At 54.9% G+C, this 13,556-nt stretch overlaps 1 protein-coding gene across 3 annotated transcripts in view; it reads right to left on the bottom strand.

The window, feature by feature from the left end:
- Positions 1–13,556, bottom strand: part of PHF2 (PHD finger protein 2) — a 90,497-nt gene that overhangs the window by 15,785 nt on the left and 61,156 nt on the right. For all 3 annotated transcript variants that reach the window (XR_008199810.1, XM_052644692.1, XM_052644693.1), the window contains exons 4-12: positions 10,808–10,968; positions 7,978–8,119; positions 6,990–7,176; positions 5,747–5,909; positions 4,695–4,782; positions 4,117–4,223; positions 2,439–2,530; positions 1,061–1,150; positions 92–451 (exon numbers count right to left, since the gene is read on the bottom strand). Coding sequence is in view for 2 of the 3 variants with exons in the window: in XM_052644692.1 (XP_052500652.1) it covers positions 92–451; positions 1,061–1,150; positions 2,439–2,530; positions 4,117–4,223; positions 4,695–4,782; positions 5,747–5,909; positions 6,990–7,176; positions 7,978–8,119; positions 10,808–10,968 (1,390 nt within the window). In the remaining variant the exon portion in view is untranslated. The remainder of the gene's footprint in view (positions 1–91; positions 452–1,060; positions 1,151–2,438; positions 2,531–4,116; positions 4,224–4,694; positions 4,783–5,746; positions 5,910–6,989; positions 7,177–7,977; positions 8,120–10,807; positions 10,969–13,556) is intronic.

Here is a 13,556-nt window from a genome sequence, read left to right as displayed (position 1 = left end):
ACAGAGCAGGTCCAGCACCAGTCCACAGGCCTGCTCCCCGGAGGTGTCTGCAGGCCCACTGACTATAGGTAGGGAGGTCAAGACCACCCACCTTGCCCTTCTTAGGAGGCTCGATCTTGGTCAGCGCCTCCTTGGTGTGGGCCTCCAACAGGTCCAGGTTGGGGATGGTGGGTGACGCTGAGCCCCTGCACTTCTTCCCTTTCTTCTTGCTCCCATCCTTGAGCTTCAGTGATTTGGGAGGCTTGGGGGGCTTCGGGGGCTTAGGAACTTTGGACGGCTTGGGCATCTTCACGGTTTTGGGAGTCTTTTTTTTGGACACTTTCTCCAGGAAGGACCGCGGAGGGCTGGCCTCAATGGGGGATGGGGGCTCCTCCTTTTCCCGGTCCCCAAAACAGACCTCGTCTGAGGAGACAGCCGCAGTCACTTCAGGTCGGGAGGCCCTGGAGGCATTCTGGGAAAAGGACAGGAAGAGGTGACCAAGAGTGCCCTGCTAGGAGGGTCTCACAGCCCCAGGCCATGGGAAACGGGCAGAAAAGGAGCACCTGTCTGCATCACTGGCGACACGCTCCCATGTCTCCTACACCATCTGTATAACAGGCTCACACCCATCTACACCGTCTATGAACACAGTCACACCATCTATACCATCCGTGTGACGGTTTCACACCTGTCTCACACCATCCACATCAGCAGCCACTTGACCCCTCTACCTCCTTGGTGGGGACTGCTGTCCCTCCCTAAGGCACAGGGAGGCTGGGGGCTAGACAGGCTCACACAAGCTGGCACTCAAGGGGCTGAAGTAGTCCTTGCTGCAGAGTCGTTCCCCACCCCACAGGGGGCTGCACAGCATCCCCACACTCTCTCATTCCCGAAGATCCCACCAGGAGACTGTGAGTCTGCCACCAGGGCCTAGGATCCAGCGTCATCGTGCAGGTGACCCTGCCCCAGAGGGCTGGGGGAGGGGCTGCCTCCCATGTGGCTGACCCTCACAGGATAACCAGGCAAGACAGGCAGAGACATCCCTCAAGCAGGGTCAGCAGGCCACCACGGTGAGCCCTACCTCACTGAGCCGGATCTCTTTGGCGAGGTCTTTGATGAGCTGCGAGGGTTTGAAGTGCTCTGGGAGCTCGTCCTCATGTTCTGCCAAAGCCTGCAGGACAGCCCATGCACAGGGTCAGCTGCCAAGTCTGGGCACAGATGCCCACTTCCCCTCTACTCGCAGGGGCCCCAAGCAGGCTCAGCTTCTGTGGTTCCTGACTCATGCCCTCTGTCCCTCCAGGCTGTCCCCCATCTACCCAGCCAGGACCTCCAGCCCCACTGCCACCCAGACAGGCAGAAGGGAAGGCACTGCCACAGGCGTGGACTGGCTGCTGGGGGCCCTAAGGGAGTTAGCCCACTCTAGCCAGACACTGTGCCAATGAGGAGGCTCTGCTGTGATCCCACTCTTACAGATCGACAGTAAGTCCCAGAGGGGAGGGGGTGCCCGGTGCCACTACCAGCTGTGACGTGAATGTAGGCCATCCCTTCTTCCTGGGCATGAGGCCACTTCACCTGGCCAGACAACTGGTGTGAGTTGGGGGGCACAGCCTGCCCCATTCCAGGCTCTGAGAACCGAAGGAGGGCCCTAGGAGGGTGCCTACTGTCCCACCCCACCCAGCTCACCCATGAGAGATGCACAGTGCTCCCCTCTTGGACTCCCCACTTCCTCAAGACTTTCTGGGGGCCTGGTGGGATCTGCTCAGACTATGCTGGCACCCCTGACTGGCAGGGGTTCCCAAGGCAGTAGACAGACAGCCCTGAGGCTGACCAGGCCTCTCCGCTCCCTCTGTACCAACAATCCAGGCAGGACGCCAAGGGAAGTTCAAAGTTGTTTTCTGGAGCCTCCCTGAGGAGAAGTAGCTGCTGCATGGATGCTAGTGAGGGTGCTGAGGCTTTCAAAGCGGGGGGACCCAGAAATGCTGCTTCAAGGGAGTCAGCAGGGGCACAGGGCAGTGCTCCTGTGGTCGGGGGGGATGGAGGGTCGTAGGGCAAAGGGACTGCCCTAGTCACAGAGCAAAGCCAGCTCGAGGTGACGCCTGCACCAGTCAGTGGGACAACGAGGACATCTCCACTCTCCTATTCAGAAAGTGAACCTCCAGCCAGTCACTGACTTGAGTCTTCTCTGCTCCCTGGCCTTCAGGGTCCACATAGTGCTATCTCTACCACCTCACTTCCTCTCACTGAATCTTGCTGCCACCCAGCCCTACCCCTCAGGCCAGGTCCTTAGATGGCGGGCCCTCTCCCACATCTGCCCCCACCAACAGATATGTGACTGGCTAGGTGGCCCCCACCTGCTTCTCACATGCTAGTTCCCAGCGAAGGAAGGACAAGCCCGAGGGAAGACGCCCCGCCTGCCGCCCTCCCTTCTGCCCTGCGTCACGCCTAGCACACTTCCCTACCTGCTTTCTCGTCCATGATCTGAAAGCACCATTGAGAATTTTAGCTCCTTGGACTAAATGAGGGGGCAGCTGCTTCCCAGATTTGTGAGAACCTGGGGGAAGACGGACGGGTTTGCTCAGGAGGGTACCCACTCTCCCCTGCCACCTGCAGGTGACTCAAAGCCCTGGTGGTGGGGGATATTCAGGGCCAGACCTTTCAGAGGCATGTGCCCACCACCACCTGCCCAACTGCCAACGGTTCCTCTTGGAACCCAGGGGATGCCCATCTAAGATGCTCTGCAAGGGGCAGGACTGGCCTTCCCATTGTCCACCCACCAGGCCCCTCAGGCAGGTGGGCTGGCTCCCCCCTCCACTGGGCCCCAGCCTGCAACAGTGAGGGACCACAGTCATGCCCCAAACCAAGCATCCCTGATGCTTTCTGATTCCCACCCTCTCACAGCCCCCTACATAGCTGAGGCAGTGGGCCCACTTCCCACTGCGGTGGCCCAAGGCAAGCACCACCTCAATCACATCCTTGGGAGCCAGAGCTGCTGCCAAACAGAAGGGCCAGAATGTTCCCCCTTCAGGCAGAGAGTTCACCATGGAGGCAGAGCAGCCCTGAGCTCTGACACCACCAGATGATCATGTCTGGCCTGTGGCAAATCCCTGGGCCCCCTCAGCTCGGAGGCTGCTGAGCTGTCAGCCCCATCACAGAGGAAGACCCAAGGCAGAGAGGCAAGGGCAGCCCAGCAAGGCCCAGCTAGTCAGCAGTCACCCTGGTCAAGCTGTCCCCAGGTCCCCAGGGTGTGATTCTGCCAATACGACCCCCATTCCATCTCCCCAGCAAGAAACCCCAGAGCAGGGCACTCCTGCCTGGAGTACAGGGCTGAAGTTTAGAAAATGATGGATGAATTTCACTGAAACCTAGCCAGCCCAGGTTAAGAACCATTTTCAGCTTTCTGATCTCAAATTAGAGTCAAAGTACAAACGGGTCCTGATAAGGAGGTCTCTACTTGAGACTCTTATCAGAACACAAAAGAGCAGCTTCCTGGAAGGCAGGTGCTACTGAAAAAGGAAGCTCTCCATGAAAGCAAATGCTCCTCCTGTATCTCTCACATGGCTGCAGAAAGTCTGGAGACCTGAGCAGGAGCTGGCCACCTGGAGCTGATCCCAAAGGCAGGGCTGGCAGGACGTAGGATGGAGGGCCATGTTCATGGAGGGCAGGGACCCAGCAAAGCCCATCCCTCCCCACGGCCTTCCCCAGGGGACTCTGGCACCCACACTCCCCCAGGTACAGCAGGGATGCTACTGGGGTCCCTTGGCTGGTAGCCAGGCAGACTCCAGGCCTCTCGATGTCCCAGCTGAGCCCCGTCAATAACCACACAGGGCCACGGGGACCAAGCAGAATACACACCAGGTCTGGAAACATGTGGTCAGAGCTTCTTCTGCAACACCAGCTGACCCTACAGGCAGGAGCCCACTCCAGCCCCATAGCACACAGACAGGGGAAGCAAGGCCTGGGAGCTGAGGGGACTTTCTGCTCAGGCCCCACAAGGGCAGCGCTCAGCCTGTGCCCCAGGGCCCAGCTGCCCCGCTGCATGATGGTAGAACTGTGACCACTCCCCAGCATCCCTAAGCTCCGTCTTCAAACTAACTGTCCACAGCCACAGGCAAAGACGCTGACCAGGAGATAACGTACTTTTGAACGCCTCCAGCAGGTGCTTCCCCATGTACCAGCAGGCGGTTTCGAAGTTGGGAAACTGAGTCAGGCTGCCCAGTTTCAACCTTCTTTCCACTTCATATGCTCTGGAAGCCACAGCAAAGAACTATTCAGTGTATGAAGCCCTGAGCAGGTAAAGCTAAAGGAAGGTGAACCCACACCATAGCTAGAGGCTACCCTGCAGCCATGCCTGCTACCCTCAGGCCTCCCTGCTGGGCCTAACAGCAAGGTGACCCAGGGGACCACCTCAGGATGACCACTGGGCATGAAGGTGAGCCCCATGGGCCATGGCTTCTAGAGCTCTGGGTCAGTGCTCAAGAAGGCGGCTCGGCCTTTAAGTTCCCCCCAAGTCTATTACAGGCCTGAGGCTGTCCAGCAACCAGGCTACTCAGGGGCCTTGGTAGGATCACAGCTCATCTCCTCCTTCCTCCCCACCACGCGGACGCCTGGCTAGGCAAACAGCCATGCCGAGGGTCACCCATGGGCTGGGCCCGGCCAGGACTCAGGGGAGGCATCATCATCCCGTGGCAGAGCCTGGGAGTCAGGTGTGGCCCTACCTCATCTGCATCTCCACACTCAGGCTGTGGAGGAAATGTCCCGCAAAGGCCAGGCAGTCCACGGGCGTCAGAGTGGCGTAAATCCAGCCTGTGGGGACAGGGATGAGGCCACCTCTTCACAGTGCGCTCACGCCAGGCTCTCGGCACACCTGGCCTGACTCCAGCCAGCATGGGCTCAGGCTCCTGCCAGCCCTTCCTCTGTGCCCCCATCCATCCGGGGCCCCAGAAGGTGCTCCGGCCCTGGCTTCTATGTAATGAGTGGGTGCGCCCTCCCAGAAGGACGGCCTGTGCTCGACCTGGCCCAGTCTGTTTTATCCAGTCCTGTGTGGTATAGACAGGGAAACTCAGGCCCAGCAGCCCAGGAGACTCTCAGACCCAACCCAGGGGTGGGCTGCCTGGCATTCCTGATCTCCACATGAAGGACGGACGGACAGGCAGAGGTGCCACAACTCCCAGGAGAGCTGGGTTTGTCCCCCCAGACTCTGGGAAATAGCTGTGGTTGTAGGAAACGGGAGTAGGGGCTAGATCAGGAAGGACTCGGAGGCACCTAAGTCAGTGGAAATGTGAGGCCCTCCATATATGACAACTAGAAAATCTGAACGCTGATTGGCCGTTGGGTCATATTGGCGTGGTTAACTGTTCATTTTTAAAGTGTGATGATAGTATCGTAATTATGTTATTTTTAAAAAGAAACCTTATAGATACCTTCACCTTAAAAGGTGAAATATTTACAGTGAAGCAAAGTGACATCTGTAAAGGGCATTATCTGCTTATATCCTGCTTTCCCCTTTGTTTGAAACGTCCAGATCAGCAAACGCCACCTCTGACAGTGTGACTGGGACCTCTGGGCTGGGCTCTCAGGGCCCCACGCAATCCCACAGGCCTGGCCTCCAGGAGCAGAGCCAGGCTGAAGGCTGCAGGGCTTCATGGCCCCGATGTGGCCCCAGAAGTGACCACAAAGCAGGACTGACCCCAGGGCAAGGCAGCGCACAGCCAGGGCGTGACCTCCCAAACGTCAGAGGTGGGGCACACAACACGGGCAGGGCACTCACCCGAGGGAATGAAGAGGGTCTGGCCCTGTTTGAGGGTGCACTTGTAGCATTTGTCCACCTGATCGGCAAAAAACATCTCGCTGTGGTTTGAGGCTGACTGCCAGCGCTCATACAGGGAGATGTTGGCTGAAGCTGGCTTGATGAGATAGAAGATCTTCTCCCCCTGCCAACAAAAGGCCATTGGCAGAAACTGTCATTTGCTGGGATGCTGGGGGTGGGTAATGCCCACCATGTCCCTGGATGGGTCCCAGCTTCAGCACCATCCTCCCAGGCCCACCATTCCTCCCCTGAAACACTGGGGCCACGTGTGCGTTGCAATCCAGAAGTGTGCATGTCAGGAAGATCCTGGGCATAGGTGCCTCCAGCATGTTCAGGGCAACCCCTGCCACTCCACGCTCCCTATCTTTGCAGCACTATGGATGCTGTACGTGCCAAGGGGAACAAAGTTGTGACCTGCAGTCTGATGAGTTATAAGAAAGCTCTTCTCTTGAGAGTAGCCTGGGTCCCACTGGAGATGAAAGGATGGTACCCCCTGCCAGCTACAGCCCAGCTCTACGCTTGGTCTAGGGAGATAGACAGGTCCTCACTCCTGGGGCAGACAGGCTGAGGGCAGGAGATGCACAAAGGGTGGCAGGAGTGGGTGGCAGGACTTGCTCAGGCCCTCAAAGGGCTGGGACCAGAAGCTGAGCCGCCTATCCTAGCCCAGGCTCCAGCAGGTCTGGGAGACCCTGGTCGGAGTGGTGAGCCCCGTGCTTAGGGTCTCCTTTTGTGTGTGTTTTCACACCTCCCTTTTCCACTAGCTTCCCTATCTATTCCCAGCCAGAAGTCCCCCAGCTCTCTCTGCTGCTCAGACGCCACCGCAGCCTTGCTCCCTGGCCCCCGGACAACCCCTCATTCTCCAAGCGGGGGATACTCCCTCTTTCAGGAAGGCTCCCCAGCACTGTTCTCCCTTCCCCAGACACAAGCACTTGGTCACCACTACAGTGGGCCTCCTCCGATTGCTTCATGAGCCTCAATCTTTAGAAAAAGCACCACACGTGTGCTGCTCTGGTCCTGAGTTGCTCCCCAAGGGCCCAACATCTGTGTTCTTCCTGTGAAGAAACATATTGTCCCTCCTCCCAACTGATGCTGACCACTCTTAGGGCCTGTGGGGACTACAGACGGTCCTGCCCGCTCTGGTCAAGAGCAGGTCTTGCCCTCAAGCTCAGACAGGGCCCCGTGGAGAACAGAGGCCCGCACTCACCTTGAGCACATGGTACCAGGCAGAGGCGCCCCCGGAGTCGATGTGAAAGTCGGTGTAGCTGTCCTTCACACAGATCAGGCAGTACTTGGCCACCTTGGGCTTGGCCAGCAGGGCGTCGTCGGGCCAGTAGTTTTCCACCCAGGACAATTTCTTCACAATGTCAGGAGGCTCCACGAAGCTGGACATTCTGGGGTCAGGGACAAGAAGGGCAGTCAACAGTGACAGGAACCGTCAGCACATGTGTTATGCACCCTGGGAAGGGAGGGCAAGGTGCTCTGCGATAGGAGTCCCACACCTATTTCTCCACCTCAGGCTACATGGCATTGCTCCCATTCTACCGGGTAGCAAACCGAGGTTCACGGAGTGGGCAGAAGGAGCCCAGCTGCTAGGTGTAGCTACGGCAGGCTTCTAACACTGGGCTCTCCACCCAAAGAGAAGGCCCGAGAACTAGCTACCCCAGAAACAACTTCCTTCTTGGAGAACTGGAAAGAGACTTTTCAGGTGGGCTCAAGATAGTGTCACTGGGCACAATGGGGCCTTGAGAATGAAAGTCATTGCTCATGAACAGCCCAGGCAAAGGAAAAGCCACTGCTCTCTGGGACGGACAACAGGGTGCAGCAACTTCTCGCCATGCTGGGCCATGTCAGACCAGATAACTCATCTCCAGGGAAGATGAGAAAAGGCAAAGACAGCCTGTGATTCTAGTAAATGTCACTGTCCTGAACAGAACGCACGATACTGCATCGAAAACGTCCAGCTCAGCAGCACCTGTGCGGTGACACTTCAGCCAAGCCGAGAACAGGGCTTCAGTGTTCCTGCTGCCTTGGGCACATCTCTGCCTTCAGGGTCATGCCTGCTCAGACAAGACAGTCACAAATCATAAACTAGGCCACTCTGACCTCAAGAGCCTCAGTCACAGGCCCTCCTCTTTAAATCTTCAGCATGTTCCAAACCAGTGTTTCTATCCCTCTGCCCTGGCCCCACTCACCTGGTGTCAGAGAACTCAAGGTTGGTGAGGTTAAGGACCCGCTTGCGGTTGGTGCTGTAGTAATAGTCCACAAACTCCTTCAGCTTCATCTTGCAGTCCTTCTGCTTGGTGACGTCTGTCACATCCACACTTCGCTCTGGGCCTGGGGAGGCAGCAGGGGAGGGTGAGTGCACCCAGGATGGTGACGTGGCCTCCCATGAGGTCGGGGGCCAGGATGTGCAGAGAGAATGGTCATTCACCCTTTGAAGACAACTGAGGGAAGGGCGGAAAGCTGAGGCTCTAAGCTCTAAGATCTGACCCTCCTCCCACCTGCCCTGCCCACTCCTTCCCTTGGGTGACCATGAAGATCCCCTGGTGCAGTGGGGTGGCACAATCAGGAGCCTCAGCTAAGGTGGCCAGATAAGCAAATAAAAATACAGGACACCACATGAACTTAAACTTCAGCTAGACAATGGAGGTGTTTTTAGTGTAGATATGTCCAAAATAATGCATGGGACATATTTACACTTAAAAATTTTTTTAATCAAAAAAATTGCATTTCTAGGACACCAACTCCACATTCTGAAGGTTGACAAATAAAAAGAAAAACATTTATCCTACATTTTCTATAGCTGATGGGGAAAGCTCAAGGTAAAAATTTTTTAATGACAGACATAGCATTCTGGATAACCAAGTAATGAGGAAAAGTTATTTACAGAAGACTCACAATAGAAGAACAGAAAAGGACAGAAGTAGGCAACTCCTCCTTTGCAACAGTCCTTACCACTGCTCAGACAATGAGCTGAAAGGCTGATGGAGCTTTCTGTGGACAGTTGAGGCTGCACTGCCTTGACCACTGAAAAGAAGTGGGTGGCAGCACCCCTACCCTAAGGAGTCCTGCCGACAACATGATCTCAAATCTAAGCAACCTCTAACCACCTGTTACAGGAACTACTTGGGACAGAAGAACACGTTAAATGACACCACAGGGATGCTGTTTACCAAATCCCCAATATAAGGTTTTCCCAAGTCACAAATATGAAAGACTCTCCAGGAGTAACAACCTCATTTCTCCAACAAACCAAGGGAATGGGGAAAGGATGGGGGCTGATACAGAAGAGACTAAAGGGATATAAGACCCAAAATGCAGTATGAGGGTCTTGTGTGGATTCAGATTCAAGCATCCAAATATTCAAAAAAAAAAAAAAAAGGTGTTTTTGAGGCATTTGGGGAGAATGTAGGTGAGCCTTAGGTGATTTTGGGGAATTATTATTAGTGTAATAAAGGGAAATGATGGAACTGTGATTAGATATGTTTGAAAACTGTTAGTGCTGTGTACTGGAATCTTCATGGGTGAAATGATGTTATGTATCAGAAATTTGCTTTCAAATAATTGGGGGAGGACAGAGTTGGGGAGATGAATAAACACCTCAAAGCTGGTGGGTTCTCTGACCAGAACTGGATACATAGGGGTTTACTGCTTACTTCTCTTATTCTGTGTGTGTATGAAAAGTTGCATTAAAAAACAAAACCCAAGAAGTGAAAGAAAGACCTTTAGACCTCTGGACCATCTCCTCCCTTATTCAGTAAGCCTCTTCCCACTCCTGCAGGCACAGCTGGTCGGGCAGCAGGGGAGGCAGCATCCGAGGCAGGGCTGGCCCTGCCTTTTGCAGCTGGCTGAGCCTGGGGCCTGGGGACAAAGTTGTGAGCAGGACAACACTAGCTCCTATGTAAAAATAGCTTACAAAAATGCCTGACATCTGGTAGGCGCTCACTAAATATTACCTGTTACTATAGGTGCTACGACATGGCAGAAACTGCCCTGGATGGCGGTCCCTGCCAGAATGAAAATGTGAGTCCTTTCTTCCTCTCCTCCACAAGCTGGTCATCCTTGGGCCCTCCCCTGGTGGGCTCCAGAGAAGGGGTGTTCCCCATCCCAGCCCCATTCTGCAGAATGCCACTGACTTCCTGAGTGGCTTGGACAGAGGCTCTCCCTGAATTCTCCTACCCATCTGCCCCCACCCCCAACTCACAGCATTAGGGATGCAGAGGGTCGAGAGCTCGTAGACTGAGGGCCTCAAGTACCTGCACCCTCCCGTCTGGTATGTGGCCAGAGTGGGCCAGGGCACTTGCCTTTTCAGGGTCTTTCCTCTCCCCTTTCCGCACTGGCCACCCAGGCATCCCTGTGACCACCCCAAGCCCTGGCAACCATGAGAGCCCCAGAGCCAGGGCAGTGTGGCCACCAGCAAGGTCACTGCAAGCACATGCTGGCCTCTCTGTGCCAGATGATGTTGGGCTACGTGGAGAGGGGCTACCTCTGGCCTCTCTGTGCCAGATGATGCCAGCAGGTACAGGCACCTGCTCCACCCAGAGGTATCCTGATCAAGTGTGTCCACAGCACTGAAAGCTGTGGGGAACACAGGACAGGGCACCGAAAGTACCAGCAAGAACCCAAAGGGGTCCAGAAGGACAGGAAGCCCTGGGCCATGGGAAGGCATGTCTGGGGCAAACAAGGGAGGTCAGCTGGGGAGGACATGGCACAATGCTCAGGGGCAGAGGACCACACAGTCCACAGAGGCCCTCCCAGGCACGCCTATCATTAGCGCCCAACAATAACAAAACCTGTAGCTGGCAGAAGCCAGGGGACGCCGTGCAGCCTCCATTCTGGGCACAGTAACTGAGAAGGGAGGAGGCCTGGGTCACACATCATTTGCTGAGGCATGGGGCCTCATTCTAAGAAGAGCACCCGTAATGAGCATGGGAAGGGGCCCAGAGTCATACCAGCTCACAGTGTATACAGGGACTCCTGGCTCAGGGAACCCGTAACTCATCTGCAGGAGAGGACACTTACCCACATAGTTCTCGACGTCACTGACGTAGAAGGTGGGGGCTGGGACTGCCAGGCCCAGCCCATCTTTCTTGGGGACAAGGATGGGCTCGGTGAAGCCATGCTCTTCCATGTAGCCCAGCGTAAGCTGGCTGCCTGACACGCGGGCTACCACATCTTCTGCACTGCAGGGAAGTACAAGTTGGAGGTCACGTCAAGCCCAGATCCCAGCCTCCATGACAGGCCTGGAGACATGGAGCCTGAGCTCTAGCCATACCACCCCCGCCCCCACGCCCCAGAAGGAGGACCTGCTGCAGCGCCTCACTCAGTGGTCACAGGGCAGCTACAGCGTAGACATGGCAGAGTCCCACACACACACTCATCACAAGACCCTCGAGGTCGAGGAGTCCAGGGCCATGGCAAGTGGAGAACGGGGACAGCACACCTGTCCTTCTTACTATGATAGAGCGAGGCTCAAGAGGTGTGAGCAAGATCCCTCCTCGACCTCCCTGCTCTCCACTCACCCCTCATTCAATAGTACTCTTCTTGAGCGCTCAGAGGTCAGACCGCTGCACAGGGGTTAGATCCTAAGGGCACACCTAATGGAGATAAACTTGTTTTCACAGAGAACCTACCCCTTGGACAAGCTAAGCACAGGACCCAGGGCTGGCTGGGTTGCTGTGGTCAGCAGCTCTCCTGTCTCCTGTGTGCTGGATGCCACCCTGGGCGCCAGGGACCTGCCCAGCTGCAAAGACCCCTGTGTGCTGATGCTGGAGAGGGGTTTTCATCAGATGAGCATGCAATGCCATTAACCCACAGCTGAGAGCAGTGCTACAGAGGAGAGAGCAGGAAGCAGGATCAGACTGGGCCTGCTAAAGCCTGGGGGAATGGGAGTGAGAGGCGCAGGGCTCCGAGTAGAAAGTATGTATTAGCAAAGGCCTTGGGGAGAGGAAAATGCGACAAGTGTGCGGAATGAGAACCTGGGTGGTTGGGGCAGGGGGGCAGAGGGAAGCACCCAAGTCAGTGGTGGGCCAGGCCACCTCATGCCAAGAGCACCGGGGAGCTACTGGACAGCTTGAGCAGGGCAGTGACAGTCAGAGGTTCATCTGGCTGCTCTGCAGACATACAGTGGCAGCAGCAGGACCAGGGTGGGGCAGGTGACCACGGAGGAGGAGGCTCAGCATGCCGTGCCCGGACCAGAAGGTGACAGTGAAAGGGAGTGGCGGACTCAAGAATCAGATGATGTGCGGGCGAAGGTGAGCAGCCGAGGGACTGGTCACTGTGATCAAGGGACTGGGGCAGGAATGGGGTCGGAGCAGACCTAGAACTGAGGAGGGACACACTTGTTGGGACCGGCCAGCGGATGCAGGTGCACATCCAGACAGGTCAGGAGCTCAGAAGCACTAGTGGCTGGAGACAGAAGCTGAGGAACCGCTGGCCAAGGGACAATCTATGAGGCCAGAGAAACAGACAGTGGGGAGCGAGCGGAGTTCCCAGAAGCCCTCAGGAAGAGCCGTGAGCAGGGGAGACCAGGCACGAAGGACAGGCAGCACAGCACGGTGTCACAGCCTCCACGGAGGACACGACTCCAGGAGGGGGGCCCGCACCACTGCCATGTGTTAACAAGGGCCAGTTAAGTGAGGACTGGAGTGATTCTGGGGTTTGGGCAGAGTGTTAGGGATAAACCAGAAGGAGCGAGCGGAGGGTGAGGAAGCAGGAGGAGTGTGCTGGGCAACTGCTGTGAGAAGCTCTGGGCGCACTGGGACAGCAGAGTCAGCCGTGGAGGCCACAAGGCAGCGGGAGGCAGAAGGCTGCCCTTGACAAGCTGGAATCCCAGGCTCTTTTCCAGTCACTAGTGAGAGTTCTGGATTCACACAATACCCAAAGGATTGGGTCTGGAACTACAAATCCATGAGGGCCCAGCAAGAGGCAAATATGAAACCATCGTGTGGGGACACCTCAGAGCCTCGCGGACTGGCTGGCATGAGAATCTTGCCCTCTGAAGATCGTGCGTCACACAAGGAGGTAAAGCCCCAGGAGGCAGGGCCAGCAGCCTCATCTGCCCAGAGAAGTACAGCCCAAGAACTGAGGATAATAGGATAATCATGAAGGGGATTTTAAGACAAATACATTAAAGCCATTCAAAGGGATAAAGAGAAGATAAAGCAAAGAACAGAGAAGGAGGGGAGAGAACAGGCAACACTGAAAAGGAATAGGAATTGTAGAAAAGAAAAATATGATGATTGAAATTTTTACAACTCAGCAGATACATTAAATGGTAGCTGGCTAAACAACATTGAATTTGATTTTAAAAAAAAGATTTCAAAAAGTAATAATGTAAAATTTAATAAACAGAAAACAGAACATGTTTCAGAACTTAGATAAAATATGACACCTCTAATTAAAAGTGCTTACTGAGTCCTGAGAAGGATAAATAAAAGCAAATGCACATTAGAAGCATCACAGTATACTTATGGTATATTGAAGAAAAAAATCTCAAAAGTTTCCAGACAGAAAAACAGATTATTCACCAAAAATGAAAATGAAACAAAACAAAAACTCCAGCAACTAGGCTGATATCAGTAACAAGAAATGTCGAAAGAAACACAATATTATAATATCTCCAGAGTTCAAGGAAAATAACTTATAACCAGAATTTTAGATCCATTTTAGAAAATTAGAATCATGTAAAAATAAAGATGAAATAAAAATATTTTCAGACACAGAAAATATTTTTATAGAGCTTTTTTGAAAGAACTACTAAAGGATATAA

Source organism: Budorcas taxicolor, chromosome 8, assembly GCF_023091745.1.
Source record: "Budorcas taxicolor isolate Tak-1 chromosome 8, Takin1.1, whole genome shotgun sequence".
Lineage (NCBI taxonomy): Eukaryota > Metazoa > Chordata > Mammalia > Artiodactyla > Bovidae > Budorcas > Budorcas taxicolor.
The sequence above is the reverse complement of the archived record's forward strand: the minus strand, read 5'-3'. Positions and strand labels throughout refer to the sequence as shown.